The sequence below is a fragment of the Staurois parvus genome, unplaced genomic scaffold (assembly GCF_062004578.1).
Source record: "Staurois parvus isolate SC_StPar_1 unplaced genomic scaffold, SC_StPar_1.0 ptg000216l, whole genome shotgun sequence".
Taxonomy (NCBI): domain Eukaryota; kingdom Metazoa; phylum Chordata; class Amphibia; order Anura; family Ranidae; genus Staurois; species Staurois parvus.
The window spans coordinates 4,282,963-4,305,600 of NW_028318012.1; the positions used below are offsets into that span (position 1 = coordinate 4,282,963).

At 41.0% G+C, this 22,638-nt stretch overlaps 1 protein-coding gene across 3 annotated transcripts in view; it reads right to left on the reverse strand.

Moving 5' to 3' along the window:
• The window catches only part of ORC4 (origin recognition complex subunit 4), a 71,336-nt gene that overhangs the window by 42,272 nt on the left and 6,426 nt on the right, over positions 1-22,638 (reverse strand). For all 3 annotated transcript variants that reach the window (XM_089679040.1, XM_089679039.1, XM_089679041.1), the window contains exons 3-6: positions 14,799-14,875; positions 10,299-10,389; positions 6,506-6,581; positions 6,317-6,402 (exon numbers count right to left, since the gene is read on the reverse strand). In XM_089679040.1, the coding sequence (XP_089535166.1) occupies positions 6,317-6,402; positions 6,506-6,581; positions 10,299-10,389; positions 14,799-14,875 (330 nt within the window). The remainder of the gene's footprint in view (positions 1-6,316; positions 6,403-6,505; positions 6,582-10,298; positions 10,390-14,798; positions 14,876-22,638) is intronic.

Genomic DNA, 22,638 nt, shown 5'->3' on the forward strand with positions numbered 1-22,638 from the left:
ATTCTTGCTCCGACAACTCAGTGTTGTATTTTTTTTTACTTTCAGTTTGAGGACAAATTTAGAGAGCAGGGCACTGACCGCAACAACTACCTAAAAACAGAAGCACCAACAGAATCCATTCAGCACCATACTGCCAAAGAAGTAGGGTTGTTGACTTACAGGGACACCGTATTACACCTCAGATCAAGAAACAGCCATTACACTGCCAATGAATATCAAAAAGTATACAAAATGCAAAAACAGTTAAACTTTTTAAAGCATATGTAATCCCAACATTTCTTATTCCTTGTACAGTTGTGTTCAAAATAATAGCAGTGTGTTGAAAAAAGTGAATAAAGCTCAAAATCCTTCTAATAGCTTTTATTTCCATACACACAAATGCATTGGGAACACTACACATTCTATTCCAAATCAAAACATGAAGAAAAATAGATCAAATTTGTGTTTCCTCTAAAAAAAATTGAAGAAAAGTGAATATTAGACTATTCAAAAAAAAAAAAAAGCAGTGTTTGTATTCTTTCTATACAAACTCAAACATTCACTATATAAACTGAAAAATGTTTGAAGGTTTTGCTTTCCTTTGAATCAATATTTAGTTGTATAAGCACTGTTTCTGAGAACTGCTGTACATCTGTGTTGCATGGAGTCAACCAACTTCTGGCACCTGTGAACAGGTATTCCAGCCCAGGATGATTGGACTACATTCCACAGTTCTTCTCTATTTCTTGGTTTTGCCTCAGAAACTGCATTTTTGATGTCACCCCACAAGTTTTCTATTGGATTAAGATCCGGGGATTGGGCTGGCCACTCCATAACGTCAATCTTGTTGGTCTGGAACCAAGATGTTGCACGTTTACTGGTGTGTTTGGGGTCGTTGTCTTGTTGGAACACCCATTTCAAGGGCATTTCCTCCTCAGCATAAAGCAGCATGACCTCTTCAAGTATTCTGATGTATTCAAACTGATCCATGATCTCTGGTATGCGATAAATAGGCCCAACACCGTAGTATGAGAAACATCCCCATATCATGATGCTTGCACCACCATGCTTCACTGTCTTCACAGTGTACTGTGGCTTGAATTCAGTGTTTGGGGGTCGTCTGACAAACTGTCTCCGGCCACTAGACCCAAAAAGAACAATCTTACTTTCATCAGTCCACAAAATGTTGCGCCATTTTTCTTTAGGCCAATGTGCTCTTTGGCAAATTGTAACCTCTTCAGCACGTCTTTTTTTCAACAGTGGGACTTTGCGGGGCTTCTTGCAGATAGCTTGGCTTCACATAGGCGTCTAATTGTAACAGTACTTACAGGGAACTTTAGACCTTCTTTGATCTTCCTGGAGCTAATTGTTGGCTGAGTCCTTGTCATTTTGGCTATTCTTCTATCCATTTGAATAGTAGTTTTTCGCTTTCTTCCACATCTTTCAGGTTTTGGTTGCCATTTTAAAGCATTTGCGATCATTTTAGCTGAGCAGCCTATCATTTCCTGCACTTCTTTATATGTTTTCCCCTCTCCAAATCAACTTTTTAATCAAGGTACGCTGTTCTTCTGAACAATGTCTGGAATGACCCATTTTCCTCAGAATTTCAGAGAGAAATGCACTGTAACCAGCATGTACAACATTTGCTGCCTTCCTTCCTTAAATAAGGGCAATAGCTGCCACCTGTTTTTCAAAGAATGAATGACCTCACTAATAGAACTCCACACTGCTATTATTTTGAACATGCCCCTTTCAATTAGCGATTCGATTACACAGAATCAGCAGCATGCATGTCATAACTGTTGGGTCTGTTGGATTTCTATTACTCTACTACACCTGCTAGTAAATTATTTGCCATGTAGAGATATCATTTCTACCAAAAACAGTGATTGATCAGGTTAGTGATGTCTGACTGCTATTATTTTGAACACAACTGTATGTGCCTGCTGTACCATGTACTTGTATGAAAAAGTATCCTGTTTGCTTTGTATTGCTTCCTTTGTGTAAAATCCCTGGCTTTCCTGCCAGTCACTGCTTTCTTATTAAAAAAAACTGACCACACTACGCATGAGAGCACAATGTGGTGAGTTCTCTGGCTGTGCTGGGAGCTAATTCAATGATTCAGCCTATGCTGACATCCCCCCACCCCTTACCCCTACACAGCCATTCACTGAAAAGATCAGCATACTGCTGTTTCTCCTCCTCTAACTCCTTATGCAGCTAAAAACAAAATATGTGATGATAAAAAGGGGAAAAGGGCATTAATAATGTTTTTATATGCATACACAAATGTTTTGCCTTTCATTTTAAAAATAGGTTATTTTACAAGGTGGGGGGTGTGCATATACTTTAACTACTGGCCCTGTTCAACAAACCTGGTCCAAGGCTAAAAGGGCCAATTATAAAACCAAAATATCACTGTGCTACCCACATTGCTTTTCTTACATTACTGCTCAACTATTATACATTTTTCACTTTTGAACACGTGTCCTCCGTTCTTTGTCTGGTTTCCAATATTTTGGTGGTTTTTCCAATTTTTTTTTTATTTCTAAATGCAGCATTACAAATTCCATGTGACATTTTACAAACCAGAAGGAAATGCAGCAGCAAAAAATGCCTGAAAACCTGCAATATCTGGTGACATAAAAATGCCAGTTCTTGCAAATATTCTACAAATATCACCCACCCAAAAAACACACCTCATGCAGAAGGAAAGCCTGACAATATACAGTAGCGGTATGCATACAACCTACTGAAAACAGTTATGAAAAGGCTAATGAGTACTACCAGTTTATGGGGGTAAGCAATAACAGCTCAAGTTTCCTTTCAATTGTCGCAAGTGCATTCGTTAATGATTCATAAAAAAAAAAAAAAAACACATGCTGAATAGAAACCATGGACATTCAAATCCATAAATATTCTTAACACTGCAAGGGTTAAAGTGATATTAAACCCTTAAAAACATTTATTATACTGCAACCTAACAATTCTTAGATGTGGTGCCTGCATTAGAGTTCTTTTTTAGTTTTTTTTTTACTTTATTTTCTAAAATTCTAAAAGCGGTTGCTGTAACTGCTTAAAAAGAATTAGCTGCACTTTATCTTCAATTTGTTAGTGTATCTAAATCTACTAGTACTTCTAACACTCCCCTCCTCCCAGGTTAACAATGCCACTGTCCAAACATGTCTCTGTTGCTCCTTCATTCAGAGTGGAGGCACTCTAATACAGGAGGTGTGTTACTGTCCAGATCACCAGGTGAAAACAGAGCAAAACAAGACTAAAAAGTAAACTAATGCAGCCACCACATCTAGTGATTGGTAAGCTGCAATACATTACATTTTTGGTTTGGGGTTTAATACTGCTTTAAATGTTTAAGGGACAGAGAAAGGTAAATTTACTTACTCGATCCTCCGCTCTCAAACCAGCACCCTACTCCCATATGTTACTGGGGTGTACTGTTCCTCTGTGTCCTCATGTCCAACACAGGACTATAGACTCTGCATTGAACCTGATGACATCAGAGGACCTGAGACCGCCAGAACGAACAGAAGAAGAAGAGGTAGCCGAGAGGCCAGTCTAGTACTATGGAGGGAGCAGGGAAACAGGTAAATAAAAAATGTGCTCATTTTTCCCAGACCTCATGCCTAAAACAGGCATTCAACCCTGAATCCTTCTATTCTCTAAAGTAAGTAGATACACAGGATGTAGGGGGACTGTAGAGTGCAGACAACCTACTTGAACATTGTTGCTTTGTCTTGTGGACACTGAAGATGAATTCCACCATGGTGTCCGTAGATTGAGAAGTCAGTGAGGGTTTTTTAATGTAACAATATATTTTTTTTTAAAGATTATTAACCACTAGCCTACTGGGCACTTTTATCCCCTTCCTGCCCAGGCCAATTTTCAGCTTTCAGTGCTCTCACACTTTGAATGACAATTGCACGGACATGCAACATTGTACTCATATGAAATTTTTATATTTTTTTTTTTAGACAGAGCTTTCATTTGGTGGTATTTAATCACCTCTGGGTTTTTTATTTTTTGCTAAACAAAACAAAAACAACTGAGAATTTAAACAAAAAAACTTTTTTTCTTAGTTTCTGTTATAAAATTTTGTAAAAGTGATTCTTCTCCTTCACTGATGTGCGCTAATGAGGCTGCAGTGATGGGCACTGGTAGGTGGCATTGATAGGCATCACTGATGAGTAGTGAAAGGCAGCACTCATATATGGCACGGATAGGCAACACTGACTGGCACTGATAGGCGGCATTGATGTGCACTGGTAGGCACTGATATGTGGCATTGATGGGCACTGAAAGGTGGCACTGATGGGGCTACACTGATCATCAGGGCACTGATCATCAGTGTAGATCTCCCCTCTGAGTAATGCCGATTACCGGCTCTCCTCTCCTCACGAGCTGTCAGCATGACAGCTCGTGAGAAGGATGCCAATAACAGGCATTTCCTTATTTACATGCAAACAGCTGTGATCACGACAGAGCTGACGTCATCGGCTCTTTCCGCTGATCGGTGATCCACTGTGTCCCAGGGACACAGCGCACCACCGATCGCCGCGCTGCTCGCCCCCGGGAGTGCACACGCACAGTTAGAAAGGGAGGACATCATATGACGTCCTCCCAGAATGAGAGAACCACCTGGTGCCCATCATTTTCTTATATGTTGGGCGGGAGGCGGTTAATTGAATGCCCATAGCCTTACCAATGTTCAGCTTTAAACATCCAAACAAATGACATTTGCCAGAATTTGTGGTAATATTTTTATGGTAATCTGTAGAAGGCCAGGTCGAGCAAGCCAGTCTCTTCAATCTTCTTTGCTGAAATTTTACAGTCAGAAAAATCTCAGTGATCATAATCCTACCCGTCACAAGCAATAAATCAGGTTTGCTAGTCGGAGATTGACTCTTGAAATTTTGAAAGATGTTGGGGTGGGAGATAGAAGTGCAAGGCAGAAAGTAATTTGAAAAAGGTTCCTGGTATAAAATGTATATATGTCTCTAACGCTTTATCTGCCTAAAAAGTAAATCCATCTCGCATAAACAAAAATTACAGCAGTGGTGTTTAGACAAACAGTGCAGAAATCAGTTTTGTTAGCAGGACAGGTGGTGAGGGTAAACCTGCCCAAAATGGCAGTAATAACCAACAAGAGTTCTAATCCTTTCCCACTATATCCAAAAAACACACAGCAAAAAAAAAAAACAAAACAATTTGTTGGTTTTGATACACAATGCAGCTGGGTTCACACCTGTGTGGTGATTGCGGCTGCAGGATTGCACCCGTTCCCGCAGCCACAACCACCCACACAGAAAAACACGCTGCCACTCAGGAGATGCATGGGGGTGCCATTAATTATAATGGCACCCCCACCCACTGGAAACCGCAGCGTAGTCCAGTGCTGCCCATACTGAAAGTCGCATTGCACTTGCTGTTTCTGAGCGGGCAGATTTAAATAAAATGGTGCAGGGACCTTTTACCTGCGTTTCCAGGAGGCACAGCAGCCCATTCAAATGAATGGGCTACCATGTCTGTGGAAAACACAGCTTGCAGAGTAGCAGAAGTGAACCTAGCCTTAAAGTTATTCTTAAAAAAATACTTATTCAAGTTTAATAAAAGATGCTTTATTCCTTTTCTAAAGCCGTCCTCTTTGTATGTTGTGTCATTCTTATGAAGCTGTGATATACATTTCACAGTAGCTTTGGTGCTGTCAAGTGCCATATGTTGCATGACATGAGAGAACACATGTGGAGTCCCATATGTGCAAAAGGACAAGACTAAGAAAGTTATACAGTTAGGCTGAAAAAAAAATTATTCATCGTCCATTCTAAACCTAGAGCCAATCTAAAGAAAGTCAAAAAACATTTTTAAAATGTGGCTTGATTGGATCCAGCAGGGCAAAACAAAATTCCTTTCCAAAAGACATCAGACAGTCCCTGAATCAACATTGTATAACATTATCCCTCATAAATATTGATTGCCAGTTATATTTTGTGCTTGCAAAAAAACATCCAGCCCTATACAGAAGCAATCTACTGAGTTGGATAGAATGAGATTCAGTGGAAGGCTATTCCACATTGACACAGCTCTCTCTATATGTGGGGATTAAGCCTCTCTTTCTCCAGTTGAAAAGTGTGCCCACCCCCCCAATGTCACAACATACCGTATACATCAAAATGTACAAAAACAATGACGGAGGTTTACAGGCTCTCTAAATGGGTGATATCAATAACTTTATGTCAAATGAATGTAGTTTCAATAAATAGATAAGTAAAATTCTATAAACCCGATACAAAAGCCACCATGATGAAGAAAATGTACTTACAAATACTCTATCCCCAACCACATTCTCCAAATGTAATTGCCTAGTAATCTCTTTCAAAGCAACCTTGTCGTTTGTTTGCAGCAAACCTAAAACAAAAAAACAAAAAAAACAGTTTGCATTATAAAAAAAACTTACATCATTGCAACATGTAGCTTGTGCCTTATGGTCACCTTCACATCTTTTCCATACCATTCAGATGGACTGTTAAGGCATTCTCCTTTAGCTCTTTTACTGCCAGGATCTCCTTCAGAGCATCGTGCAACAACTGTAAGATTAAAAAAATACAGAGGGAAATTTGTAACAAAATTAGTTGCAAATTAGGCTGCCCCTCAGCAAAGTTTGTGCAACAGTATGTTTGTGTACTTGCACCTCCTGCACCTGCAATCCTGAATAGCTGAGAGATCTGCAGGTCGGCAACAGAATAAGCACTAGAGAAGAGATTTGACTCCAAACACAGGCAGTGTCAAGAAGTGGTCAGGGGCAGGTTTTACTATATCTTATAGTGGGTCAATTTATTGCATACCTATAGCCAAATGTTTTAGGTTACCTGACCATTACAGTACATCTACATGGGCTTGTTGGATATCCCATTCCTAAACCATGGACGATAGCATGGAGTTAGCCCTACTTTGCAGCTAGAACAGCCTCTGCTCATCTGGGAAGTCTTTCGAGAGATTTTGGAGAGTATATAGAGATGTGCATACATTCAGCCAAAAGAGTTTTTGTAAGGGTCATGTAACAATGTTAAATGAGAAGACATGGCTGGCAGTCAATGTTCCAGTTTATCCCAAAGGTGTTCAGTTGGGTTGAGGTCAGGGCTCTGTGCAGGCCACTCACGTTCCTCTACTTCAGAAAGATATCAAACCATGTTCTTTTGCAGCTGGCATTGTAAACAGTCAAACTAGAACGAATAGGGGCCTTTCCCAAACCATTGTCACAAGCATGAATGCACATAATTATCTAAAAAGTCTTTGTATGCTGGAAATACATGAACTGTATAATGTGGAGGGGTGTCCACATATAGTAGGTATGAGTCTCATATTCTTGTAGTCTGGGTAAGAATTGTCCACGAACGTTTGGCCATACAGCTCTACGTACATGTCAATTATTAGACAAAACAATGCCTAAAGATCTCCAATCAATTATATTAGTATGTGAAGTTTAAGAGAAACCCATTAATAAAAACTGAAAATACGTTCTCAGGAACTGCTGTAGGTAGTACATATGAGGGCAAGTCGGCAAGTCTACAACTCACTAAAGCTGGCATAGATGGTTTGGTTTTTTTCCCCCCATTCAGTCAGCGGGCTGCTGCAGCTGCTAATCTACAGTTTTTCAGCTTGTGTGGTTCTCAGAAGTCAATCTAATGATCAACTTCTGTCGAAAGGGAATGGCCACACACAGATCAAAATTCACCCAGTCCCTGTTAAATGAGACAAATTTTGATCCGCCTATGACCAGCTTAACACTGCTACACGTTTAAGGAGCATTTTGACTAAGAGGCAGAAAACTACTTCCAGTAGCTCACAGCTGGCTTGCATACAGTGCATTGAAAAAGTATTCATAGCCCTTGAAATTTTCCACATTTTGTCATGTTACAACCAAAAACGTAAGTGTATTTCATTTGGATTTTATGTGATAGACCAACACAAAGTGGCACATAATTGTGAAGTAGAAGGAAAATGATAAATGGTTTTAAACATTTTTTACAAATAAATATGTGAAAAGTGTGGCGTGCATTTGTATTCAGCCCCCGGGAGTCAATACTTTGTAGAAGCACATTTCGCTGCAATTACAGCTGCAAGTCTTTTTGGGGATTTCTCTACCAGCTTTGCACATCTAGAGATTGAAAATTTTGCCCATTCTTGTTTGTAAAATAGCTCAGGCTCTGTCAGATTGGAGTCTGAACAGCAATTTTCAAGTCTTGCCACAGATTCTCATTTGGATTTAGGTCTGGAATTTGATGGGCCATTCTAACACGTGAATATGCTTTGATCTAAACCATTCTATTGTAGTTCTGGCTGTATGTTTAGGGTCGGTGATCTGCTGGAAGGTGAACCTCTGCCCCAGTCTCAAGTCCTTTGCATATTCTAACAGGTTTTCTTCTAAGATTGCCCTGTATTTGGCTCCATCCATCTTCCCATCAAGTCTGAGCAGCTTCCATGTCCCTGCTGAAGAAAAGCATCCCCATAACATGATGCTGCCACCGCCATGTTTCACAGTGGGGATGGTGTGTTCAGTGTGATGTACAGTGTTAGTTTTCCTCCACACATAGCGTTTTGCATTTAGGCCAAAAAGTTTAATTTTGGTCTCATCTGACCAGAGCTCCTTCTTCCACATGTTTGCTGTGTCCCCCACATGGCTTCTTGCAAACTGCAAACAGGATTTCTTATGGCTTTCTTTCAACAATTACTTTTTTCTTGCCACTCTTCCATAAAGGCCAGATTTGTGGAGTGCATGACTAATAGTTGTCCTGTGGACAGATTCTCCCACCTGAGCTGTGGATCTCTGCAGCTCCTCCAGAGTTACCATGGGCCTCTTGGCGGTTTTCTTATTAATGCTCTCCTTGCCTGGCCTGTCAGTTTAGGTGGACGGCCATGTCTTGGTAGGTTTGCAGTTGTGCCATACTCTTTCCATTTTCAGATGATAGATTGATCAGTGCTCCGTGAGATGTTCAACGCTTGAGATTTTTTTTTTTTTAAAACCTAAACCTGCTTTAAACATCTCTGCAACTTAATCCCCAACCTGTCTGGTGTGTTCCTTGGCCTTATAGATGCGGTTTGTTCTCTAATGTTCTCTAACAAACCTCTGAGGGCTTCACAGAACAGCTGTGTTATACTGAGATAAAATTACACACAGGTGGACTTCATTTGCCAATTAGGGGACTTCTAAAGGCAATTGGTTCCACTAGATTTTAGTTAGAGGTATCAGAGTAAAGGGGGCTGAAAACAAATGCACGCCACACTTTTATAAATATTTATTTGTATTAAAAAAATTTTGAAAAAACCATTTATCATTTTCCTTCCACTTCACAATTATGTGCAACTTTGTGTTGGTCTATCAAATACAATCCCAATAAAATACATTTACGTTTTTGGTTGTAACATGACAAAATGTAGAAAATTTCAAAAGGGGTATGAATACTTTTTCAATGTATATCCAAATGACTTCTTTGTATGAACTGCATTATCTTTTTACAGTACCCCTTCTCTACCCCATACTTAAGTATGAGTTAAGAGCCAGCCATAGTTCAAATCTTGGTCGGTTCAGCAGGGACCAGCCAAGATTCGATGCATGTATGGGTAGGCAACTTATATCCAAGTCAATCCATCGATTGACTTGGCTACAACCAGCATGTCAGATTTTTAAGACGCGTTCATTGCCAGTGGCTATAGCCACTAGCAATAATTACCGTGTTCTGCCGGCAGGAAGGCTCTGTCACCCCCCCCCCCCCCACTGGAAGTACACAATGGAGATTATTTACTAAATCTGGAGTGCAAAATCTGGTGCAGGTCTGTATAGAAACCAATCAGCATCCATGTTTTATTGCCAAAATTTAATTGAACAAGCTGAAGTTTGAGGCTGATATGCACTATGCACAGTTGCGCCAGATTCTGAGTGCACCAGTTTTAGTAAATCTACCTCAATAGCTCCATGGGAGGAATTCCCCCATTAACACTGACTGTGTTGATGGAGGAATCTAGCGATTTTCTTTCATGCAGCCCATAGTTGCAAGACAGAAAGTCACAATCTATTGCCTGCCTTACACTGTCTCACTGCTGGAGTAGAAAAAAAAAAAAAAAAAAGATCAGCCTAGTGATTGGCAAGTATGGAAAGCTTTGCAAACAGTGTAACAAAGGGGCACTAATAAGAAGCATGTTAACCCCATCAGCAACCTTATTAGAGTGTTTTTATATTCTGCCAACACAAATCCTTCTACACAGGACCAGTATCTTGGCTCATATAAAAAATAATGAACACTCACCATACTTTTCCCTGATCCCCTGGGTCCAATGATCAGCACAGAGTTACTCTCCCCATGAATCACCGTTCTCTTCAGAAGCTCCACTAAGTGCCTGAAATTATAATAACAAAGGCTGAGCTTCTCAAAGTCTTGGAATAGCACAGAGCAGAAAGAAGGAATTAAAAAAAAAACTAGCTGAAAGGCAGTCATCTGAGAAGCTGGCTCCGTCTAACTTCTGACAGCAGCCGAGTGAGAGGCAAACAGCTGTTTGACTCATGTTGTAACTCACAAAGACACAATAGGTTTGAAGGGCCAAATCCTTACATGTTATCAATGATAATGTGTCCTTGAGAAGAAGAAAAAAAAATAAAGCTGATTTTTCTTTATTATTTCAAGAAAACTGGTCGCTATAGCACACAGCAGAGGGAAGGCACTTGTATCTAATTATCATCGTATTGACAAATATCTGAACATGGAATCCATATTTTCAGCGAGAATATTGCATTGGCAAAGCCTTTCTCACTTTCAGTATAGTAGTGCCTCCAGGCTTATTTTGCAGTAGAACTCTCGTCTGCAGTTACATATGTTTTTATATATCCACGGCATGCTGGGCAGCTTTCTTCCCATATTTTAAGGGCCCATTGCTGCTGTTGTGCTTTTAATGTATGAGTAGCAGTAGGCTAAAACGCACAAGTCCAACTTCCCAATAATAATAATAATATGCTGGTTACCATGTCAGCACTGCAGTGCAATGCGTAACTAAAAATAAGATACGTATATTTACCATGTATTAATCTGGACACACATAGATCAAAATTCAGCCAGTTCAGCAGACACCAGACAAATTTTGATCAATGGAATAGCACTGTACAATCCAACGTTCAACTGTTCACCCTGTTGGATTTTTACTGCTTATCAGCGGTGTAAGTTATAGTCTGCAACACTGATCAGTGTATTCTGATGGCAATGAAGTCTCCCCTCTAACAGAATACAAAGACACAACAGGGAGGATTCCCTCATCCACCTCAAATGTGCGAATCAGGTCAGCTTCTGGTTGGTGTGTTAGGAGGCCCACAGAAGTCATGTCAATGCACAAAGGAATTGCACATTGATGTATGACAACTTACCTGCCTAACGCTACAGAAAAATGCCCCCACTTATTGTAGATCTAAATGAACCCTAATAATTATCTGAGGTATTCTATCCTAAAAATAGAAAAAAAAAGTCATATCTTTTGTCTTCCCATTTTCATTTTGCTTTGCATTGGTCAGTGCAAGTGAGGAGTCACAGAGAGTAAGCACATCCCTGCAGTTAAAGTAGAAGTAAAGGCAAATCCTAACTAACTCTAAACCTACTCTCAGCGATATTCTAATCCTAATCTATCGATCCCTTTAGGGGAAAAAAAAAATCACTAATACTCAGCTCTTTCTGCACCAGCTCTGGTTCAGTACCGTGCCGCTGCGTATTTATCGTGAGGCAAACAAGGCATTTGCTTGTGGCGGCGATTCTCAGGGGGTTGGCGCTGCCCCTACCCACGATAAGTGCCAGGAGGGACGGGGACCTGCTGAGAAGGCTGTGCGCTGCATGAACAGCTGGCTGAGTCTTGTGCCGATAAGTTCTTGTTAGATTTAGTGGAACAGGTGGTGGCGGATTATCGGTTGTTGGTGGGGGAGAGTTGTTTGGCAGGTGGAGGAGGTGGTCCAGAAAGGCAGCTGACAAGGAATGAGCCTGGGCTGTCCCAGTGGGTGGCTCCTCAGAACCTGCTTTAACAGGGATGTCTGAGCCTGGCTGCCTACAGAGACCAGCCTGTACGTCCCACACTTCTGCCGAGAGGGGCTGGCACACTCCTAGAACTATAAGTCCCAGTATGCCCATTGGAGATCATACCAGACCTAGGAAACCTAGACTGAAAAACAGGGCTGCCGTCAATACAAGAATAAATTGCCTCTTATTCTTAAAAGTGATTGTAAAGGATATTTTTTTTTTATAAAATTTAAAAAAATTGGTATACTTGCCTACTGTGCATTGATAATACACAGAGCAGTAACTTACCTCCTCTTCTGGAGTCCCTCCTCAGCGCTCTCCTCTCCTTCTTCCAAGCAGCGGCGTATTTACTGCAAGACATTTTCCTTTGGCAACAATTTTCAGGGGGGTGGCGCACGATTCTTGGGTTGCCTAGGGCAGCACAAGAAAAGAATACATCACTGGTCCCACGCTGAACTGTCAGTGGCAGCTTCAGTGTGTAGGAGTGTGCAGGAAAGGCAGCTGACAACGGAAGCCCCACAGAAATTCTAGGGGTGACATCACTTCCCAGCCGTTGTCGGCTTTCTCCTGCACACAGAGGGTGCTGCTGGAGACCAGACTGGAGCGGCTGCAGAACAGGTAAGTATAGCGATTTTTCTTTACAGGCCAAGATACATTAGTTTTAGAATGTGGCTGAGAGCAGGTTTAGATAGGATTTGCCTTTACTTCCACTTTAAACCTAGTCAGCAGTGAATGACATCTATCGGCCATCATGCCTAAAGCTGGATTTACACTGGTAGAATTTGTAAAAATGTTTTTAATTTTAAGAACGTGTGAACGTAGTCAACTAAATTGGTTAATACTTGCTTTTCCAACGGTCCCTTGCCAGCACTGGCACCTTCCCCTGTGTGCCATTCTTTGGCCATCTTCATTGGCCAGCACGGAATGACATCACTCCTGTGCATGCAATTCCAGCACACACCTTCTCCTGTGTGCCATTCCTCAGCCATCTTCATTGGCCAGCATGGGGTGACATCACTCCTGCGTATGTGATTCCAGCACACACCTCCTTCTGCGTGCCAGTCTTCGCCCATCTTCATTGCCTAGCACAGGATGACATCACTCCTGCGCATGTGATTCCAGCACACACCTTCTCCTGTGTGCCAGTCTTCGCCCATCTTCATTGCCCAGCACAGGATGACATCACTCCTGCGCATGTGATTCCAGCACACACCTTCTCCTGCGTGCCAGTCTTCAGCCATCTTCATTGGCCAGCACGGGATGACAATCACTCCTGCGCATGTGATTCCAGCACACACCTTCTCCTGTGTGCCATTCCTCAGCCATCTTCATTGGCCAGCACAGGATGACATCACTCCTGCGCATGCAATTCCAGCACACACCTTCTGCTGTGTGCCAGTCTTCAGCCATCTTCATTGACCAGCACGGGATGACAATCACTCCTGCACGTCATTCCAGCACACACTTTCTCCCGCAAGCCAGTCTTCAGCCATCTTCATTGGCCAGCACGGGATGACATCACTCCTGCGCATGTGATTCCAGCACACACCTTCTGCTGTGTGCCAGTCTTCAGCCATCTTCATTGACCAGCATGGGTTGACAATCATTCCAGCACACAGAGACCGGCTCAATGCTGTAAGCCGAGTTGCACACAAGTAGACAGCGAGCAAGCAGGTGGGGGTATTTTATTGCAGGAGAGACATTGCACGACTCTTCTGCTATAAAAGCCTGTCTGCTTGCTATTTGTTACAGTGGAACTTTAGTTCCGCTTTAAAAACACACAGAATTTTGAAGTGCGTTTAAGCCGTAGAATGTACGAAGAACTTTCATAGGAATTTTCATACAAAAGGTTTGTATGAATGTTCATTCAAAAATCTACCAGTGTATGGCCAGCTTAATACAGCTTTATATAAATGTCAACAGTAGAAGACAGAGCACTATGTTACATGTGTTTGCAATTAGATTATACTGCTGAGCATAAGACATGAATTCTCCTTTTTTTTTCCCCCTAAGGCTGTGTAGCCTTTAAATCAGCCAGGTTGGTTCTACTGGATCGACTTTACCCTCTCCACAGATTACCAGGCCACACAATTGTCTAATGGGTAACACTCGACCCACCATCAGCACTTCAACAACTTGCTATAGGGGCACTCATACACTCGCTCCGCAGTACATGAGCGCCCTACCCCCTCCTCACTGGCTGTGATTGACAGCATCAAGAGCCAAAGGCTCCTGCTGCTGTCTCTGAGCCAATGAGGAGGGAGAAAGCCGAGACAGCCTCTGTTCACGGGCTCAGGAAAGTATAAAGGGAGCCTGGAGAATTTTTTTTACCTTAATTCACAGAAGACAAAAATATTCTGCCTTTAGAAACACTTTGAAGTGTACCTGTGCTTTACCCATGCAGATCACCTTTATTTCCCCTCTCCCCAGTAGCTACCATAGGCATGCCATGTGTCATTCAAGCTGTATGTTACACAGGGGATACTCTCCCCATGGGTAAGGCATTATGCTTGGTGATTGGTCCAGCAATGTCACAGAGTGCATCACATGCTTCTCCATTTCCAGTTAACAGGTATTTTCTTTGCTCCTGGCAGCATATAACACAACAGTGGGAGAGGAGAGGAAAGGTAGAGCATATGCTGCTGGGAAGGGGATTTGCTCTGCAAAGCACAGGTTTGCTTTAAATGTCACATGACTACCCTGGATCTAAAGTATGTGTATTTGTATGGAGAGTATCCTGTACAGAGATTAACTTACTTGTGCTGAGATTCCACCCCACATCTCTTGCCAGGGTGGGCTAACTGAAGCAGCCTCTGTCGCAGGTGAGCCTGTACCTATATGAGCAAAAAAAGGTCACATGTAACCAACAAATTTCGTAATGAAAGCACATCATCCAAGCAACCATTCACCCAGTATGACACCCGATAATGCTTTTTTGTCAAATCAAAGGGATAAAACAGCATATAGGAACAGTGATAACCGATTTGTTGTGAATGCTAATTTTCATTCATTGACATGGGGCAAATATACAGGAGAGAACTCACTCACTGAGCTTATGTCCGAGGTCAGGGACTCACTAAGTAAAGAACCCTGATCAGCCCCACACCCTGCACCTCTAAATAAATAAATCAGCAATGAGAGCCTATATTTCTGCTGAGAGAAGCATACAGATTAGAAGTTCTCGCATTCATCTGATTTTATTACTCTCACAACTAACATTGTCAACTGGTAGGGCAGCAATTGCAGCCATTGTACAGATTACCTTTAAAGCAGCTTACACCAAGTCAGAACTGAGGAAAGACTTTTTAACTACTTTAAAGAACGCCAGGTATGGAAATTGTATACATCACCGTCCGCCTCTCTGCCTTATTCAATCAGTGAATACTTTACACTCATTCTGAAAATGAATAGCACTCTGAATGGCGCCTGTGCCAAGCGACCAGCCTCGGTGTTCAGAATGCAGCAGCTCAGCGTGGGACCCAGAAGCCAATGGCGGTTACTAGAGCAGCCGTGTTTAATTCAGTGATTTCTATCTTCCAGGGGCATCGGCCAGGCTTGGCACACACATAGTAACACTGGTCCAAGCTGAATGTATAGAATATCCATATAATATTATATAATAGAATTATGCACCCTTAACCTGCTTGTTATTTCCACCTGCAGCCTCATGGTCATCCTTAGCATTACCCATATTACATGGGCTCCATAAAATCTGACATTGCTGGTGTGAAAAGGGTAGTATTGTTCTCAATGAAATGATCTGCAGTTCAACCTCAGGAATAACTGAAGAAAGAACCCTGCTGAGCAGCCCACCAAACAACATGCAGATGAAATGCATTCCCGCTTACTGCAGAAATCAATCACAACATTTCTTGTTTCAACTCACAGTAATACATCTATGCAGCAGGACAGTGATGTCACTCTATCCTATTGCAGCATTCTGTCACCTGCTGGTTCACTGGACTATGAAAAAACATGATCACACCGCGTAGGTATTTGATACAATAATGGTGTAGCGCTAAACATAAATACAAATTAATATAAATGTAATAAAAACAGACAGAAAAAAACATATATCACACAATTGTAATAAATACTGTGTAAGATCCTTCAGGATCTATAAAGGTGTCTGAAAACGTGATGAATAATATATCCTAAAGTGCAATATATAACAAATGGGTCCTATCCAGAGACCCTATAAAGTGACAGCAACCAGTCCCAGGTGGGACCAACTCCCAAAATTATAAGTGATATATATATAAAAATGTGATGTATCCCCAATAAGGGATATATATCAATAGTAACACAAATCAAGCGACTGGTGTAAATAACCATATAAATAATATACATCAATAGCCAAGTGTCCAAACAATGCAAAAAATCTCAATAACAATTGATGTGTAGCAGTGCCTTTATCTTCATTAAAGTGCTCCAGTGCTGGTGCAAATGGTGAGCATAAATCCAAGATGGCAGGCATTCCCCCCCCTCACCTCCTTGATGCGACCTACAAGGGTCAACACGTCTTTTGGATCTCCCTGGATCCTACAGTAATGACTCTCCAGGCCACTCTGGTTCCACAGCCCCTTATTGGTAATCTCCTCCAATATAAATCACTCCTCCATATGCAGGTAACCGTAGTATATATGCCAATACGTGAACACCATATTAGGACCATAAATGGATAAAAAACAGATCTCCCATAGTGCAACACTGTTTATTAGTATAAAAACATGTAAAATCGCCAAGTTCAAACTGACATATAAGAAGATCAATCAGGCTTTTACACCACTAAGCATGGGTGTACTGCACGCACTCTGGAGTAGTAAGATGGCGCTCCACCGGAAGTGCATCACCACTCCGCATCTACGCGTTACGTCACGCACATGTGACTTCCTCAGGATAACGTCATGGTGACTGAAGGCTTGTATTTATAGGAAGACTTAAATGTCAATCAGCAGTGGGAAGACCCACCGCGGCCATTTTGTAGTAGTCTACATAGAATCGTAGACACTAACGACGCGGCCATTTTCTTGAGGATCTAACTAATTGCCTTTTGATTGAATGACATATAACATGTCATTCTATCAGCGGTGGGAAGATCTGCCGTGGCCATTTTACAGTAGTCTCTACTGCATCAAGGACATTATCGACACGGCCATTTTCCAGGGGATCTAGCTGGCTGTCATATAATTATATAACAATTAGCATGTCACTTGATCCGCACCCAATCTTTAAAACAGCTGTACACAATTATATACTTGTGCAAACTATGCAGTATGTAATAATTGAATAATTGTGTAAACCAAGTGGTAAAAAACCTCGGGTATAAACTCCTGATATTAATCCCATATATAATGCCTATAACCTCATATATGACTAACAAAATGTTAAAAGGTAAAAAATGCCTACAAATTCTGGTATATCGATATGACTAAAATTATTTGAATTTTTTAATATAAAGCTATATAAAATAAGGTAATACTTATTAAAAAATATGATAATTAATGAAAAATTAATACAAAAAATAAAATGTCATAAAAAAGGAGGGGAAAGAGAGTGGTGTCACCTATATATACCAGCTCAAAATTGTTAATATTAATAATGGTACAAACATATATAGACTATAATGCCAATTAGAAATAAAAATAAAATTAATAATAATATATATGCCAACCTAAATACAAAGTTGTCAAAAACCCTCAAATCCTAAAAAACTACCACACGAGGAGGAATGAATGAACCTTAATTAAAACCGTGAAGCCAGGTTGATACAATGCACCCATGCCGAGTGTTTACAACATATAAATGCACCATAAAACCCTGATCATAAATCTAAAAATCACTGATAAAACAGTTGAGATCAAACTCAACGTTTAACCCCATAGGAACCTGGGTCTGCATTGCGTATATCCATTTTGACTCCGCCTTACTCAATGTGCGTACTTTATGGCTGCCTCTCCAATGCCTATTGTACCGTTGAATTCCCCAAAAAAGAAGGCCTGATGGGTCTTTATTGTAATGTATTGCAAAATGTTTTGACACGCTATGTCTAGAGAATCCCTTTTTTATCCTTTAAATGTGTTCACGTAAGCAGACCCACAGCGGTCTTTTGGTGCGCCCTATATACTGTAGTCCACACCCGCATTGCAGCCCATATATGACACCTTCTGTTTTACATGAGATAAATTCATTGATTTTAAACTCTTTTCCATTTGTCTCTGATCTAAACGAATATCTTTTTTTGTTCTGGCCAGTGGCTTTACACGCGTAGCATTTTCTACAGGAAAAAAAACAAACAATCTACATCTAAAAACGTGACCTTTTTTCTCATTATGGGTGGATCTAATACATTTTTAACAAGTCTATTCCTAAGGGTAGGTGCCTTTCTGTACACGAATTTAGGTTGATATTTTATTTAAGGCTGAATCAGTTTTCAAGATTGCCTAGTGTCTTCTAAAAACTCGTTCAATTTATTTATAATTTACATTAAAATCCATAATAATGGCTGGTTGTTCCATAGAATTTTCCTCTTTTTCCTTATCTTTCAAAAGCAGGGATATATTAATATTACATACTTCTTTAATTTTATCTTTAATCTGTTTGCTTTCATAGCCTTTTGCAATAAATCGTTCTTCCATTATCTTTACTTGCTCAAGATAATCTTCTTCATACGTACAATTCCGTCTGAGCCTAACAAATTGTCCTTTAGGGATGTTAAGCAGCCAAGGGGGGTGGTGACAACTACCTAAGGGAATGTACCCGTTTCTATCCACTTCTTTAAAAAAGTTTTTAGTATAAATATTCGATTCATTCGTTATGATCTCTAAATCCAGAAACTGGATACATTTATTGTTATGGTTCCATGTGAATTTGATATTTTTGCTGTTGATATTCAATATATTTAAAAACGCTATTAGATCAGCCTCTTTTCCTTCCCATACTATAAACACATTGTCTATGTATCTCTTGTACACTTTTAATTCATCAGGTGGGTGTTTGTATATCGCTTCTTCTTCCCACTGAGCCATAAACAGGTTGGCTACACTGGGAGCGAATCTCGCTCCCATTGCCACACCTCTCGTTTGTCTAAAAAATGTGTTATGCCAGAAGTAGTTATGTGCTAAACAATAGTCCAGAGCTTCAAGAATGAATTTTCTTTGCTTCCATGATAATTGGCTAAATTCCCTTAGCCCCAACTAGCTGATTGTATGTCATCCTCATGGTTAATTATTGTATAGAGTGATGATACATCTGCACTTGCTAGAATGATATTCTGGTCTAGCTTCACTTCCTCTAATATTTGGATCAGATGTTTGGTGTCCCTAAGATATGATTTTGTATTTTTCACTAGTGGCTGCAAATGGATATCTATATATTGTCCGATCCTAGCTAATATGGACTGTATTCTGTTGATTATCGGCCTACCTGGTGGATTAACTGAATCTTTGTGTACTTTGGCACCGTGTAGATCACCAGAATTCTGCACATTTTGGGTATTAAATATTTAGCCTCTTATTTAGAATCTTTGTTTCCACTCCCTTTTTGACTATTTTTTCCAATTCTTTTTTATATTTAATTGTTGGATCCCGGTGGAGCGCCATCTTACTACTCCAGAGTGCATGCAGTACACCCATGCTTAGTGGTGTTTCAACCTGATTGATCTTCTTATATTTCAGTTTGAACTTGGCGATTTTACATGTTTTTATACTAATAAACAGTGTTGCACTATGGGAGATCTGTTTTTTATCCTTTTATGGGCCTAATATGGTGTTCACGTATTGGCATATATACTACGGTTACCTGTATATGGAGGAGTGATTTATATTGGAGGAGATTACCAATAAGGGGCTGTGGAACCAGAGTGGCCTGGAGAGTCATTACCTGTAGGATCCAGGGAGATCCAAAAGGCGTGTTGACCCTTGTGGGTCGCATCAAGGAGGTGAGGGGGCATGCCTGCCATCTTGGATTTATGCTCACCATTTGCACCAGCACTGGAGCACTTTAATGAAGATAAAGGCACTGTTACACATCAATTGTTATTGAGATTTTTTGCATTGTTTGGACACTTGGCTATTGATGTATATTATTTATATGGTTATTTACACCAGTCACTTGATTTGTGTTACTATAGATATATATCCCTGATTGGGGATACATCACATTTTTATATATATATCACTTATAATTTTGGGAGTTGGTCCCACCTGGGACTGGTTGCTGTCACTTTATAGGGTCTCTGGATAGGACCCATTTGTTATATATTGCACTTTAGGATATATTATTCAGCACGTTTTCGGACACCTTTATAGATTCTGAAGGATCTTACACAGTATTTATTACAATTGTGTGATGTTTTTTTCTGTCTGTTTTTATTACATTTATATTAATTTGTATTTATGTTTAGTGCTACACCATTATTTTATCATATTCATTTGTCCACATATAGGTAGAGGATTGGGTGTGAGCAGCAATTCAATATTTAGGTTCCATAGCAGCGCAGGGGGATTTTTACATTACACCGCATAGGTATTTCCTCCTCTCTCACCTCCCAATGCCTAAGCACGTTAGATTGACAGCATTGCACAACAAATAGTTCAGTTACCTCAAAATGCATAATCCTTCACTCTCAGACTGATAATGGTTATGCTGGGCATTATGGGAACATAATAGAACAGAAGATTGCTGGTAATTAAAGCAGTATTAAACCCAAAAGAAAGCATTTTTTATAATGCAGCTTACCGATTCTTATATGTGATGGAATTAGTTTTGTTTTTTAGCTTTTTCTTTATTTTCATCTGGTGATCTTGCCAATAAGTCTGTTCTTCAACAGAACAAGCTGTCTTGCAGATGTAACAGATGGTTGAGACAATCCATTTACTACTGACAGGGGAGCTTACAATGATCAGCTTTTATGTAAAACCTTTATCCCAAAAGGAAAAATGGTTTGCTGTAACTGCTTATCTTTATATGTTAGCTGGCGTTCAGCTTCAATGTTTTTTGACAAGAACTTTGCTGCCCCCTGTGCCCATTCATCTAGAGTGGGGACATTCTAATACAGGAGGTGTGTTACCCTAGGTTCACATCTCTGCAGGTGGTGCCACTGCAAATCCGCACGAAAATCAGTGCAGCCGCACCACCCTCACAGAGAAATGTGGACCTGCGGCCGGGTGCCATTAAATCTAATGGCACGCCGCCCGCACTGGAAAACACAACCATACTGGGTACCGAGGTTCCCATGCGGGCTGCGTTTTCCAAAGAAATGTAGTGACTTCTTCCCTGCGTGTCACGGGCGTCCATTCAAATGAATGGGCTCTTGTGCCCATGCAAAACGCGGGCCGCACGGCCACATATATGTGAACCGGGGGATACTGGCCAGATCACCCTGATGAAAATAAAGGGGGGAAAAGAAAACTAATGCAGCCACCACATTTAATGATTGTTAAGCTGCAATATATCAAATTTTTGGTTTTGAATTTAATACTGCTTTTAAGGAAATGTATGGTCACAGTACACACTTTCATTTTAGAACATCAGCATTGTAATAACAATACAAACAATAGTTATATTTGACAATCCAATATAGGCTCACTTGAAATATCTCCTTTCATGCTTTGAGTGCTGCCTGTCTGCTGGCCGTCTCTTTGCACAACTTCCTGGATTGCCTGTGTAGCGGCAAGATGAGTCCCCCCATGAAGATGTGTCTCCCTGACGCATCTGCGCATGTCACGGTTTAAGAGACGATCAAGCGATCACAGAGCTACTGCATCCGACCTCTCTTCTTTCCATCATGCTTCTATCCATCTTGCGGGAGTGTCGGATATTGATCCGCGGGATCAGCTTCAGCAGTGCGTATACTCAGCGGTGCAGCCGAAAAGGGGTTAACTGTGGCAGTTCTGTGCTATGGATGGTGATCGGCGATCGGCTACTTCTGCCGAAAACCGTGATATGCACAGATGCGTCAGGGAGACACATCTTCATGGGGGGGACTCATCTTGCCGCTACACCTGCATGCTTTGCAGCTTCTCCTCTGCTGTCTACTTTCAATTTCTAAGGACTACATATCCCATGGTACCTTGCTGCCTGCAAGCACTGATTCATGTACTGACTCCGCCTCCTGAAGCTCCTCCTCTCAGCACCTCTGTCGTTCAGAAGGTAGATTCTGTGAAATTCGTGACACAGCAGTGCCTACTCACAGGGCATAGTGGCTATGTGGCATGTGCAGGATATTCACAAAGTGTACAAACTTCAAGATCCTTCAGATAAATAGGAACAGGGTAGAAATAATTAACCCCTAGGCGCCAACCACCTCCTTGCCCTTTAGAAGTTCTAAGAGACAAGAGGCGGGAATTCAGATCATGTGACCGCTGTGATTGGCTGTCACAGCAGTCACATGATCAGAAAGCTCCCAATCGCAAGTATGCATCAGGAGCTTATCCTTGCCGGCACCCGTGCTGGAAGTGTGCTCTCAGCACGGTAAGTTGTTTTAACACTCGCCACTAAGGCCCACCCGCCGAGTGGTCGCATATATGCATACAGCCGGCATCGAAAGGTTAAAATGCAGTGTAGAAACTGTGATGTTACATTAGACCATAGATAC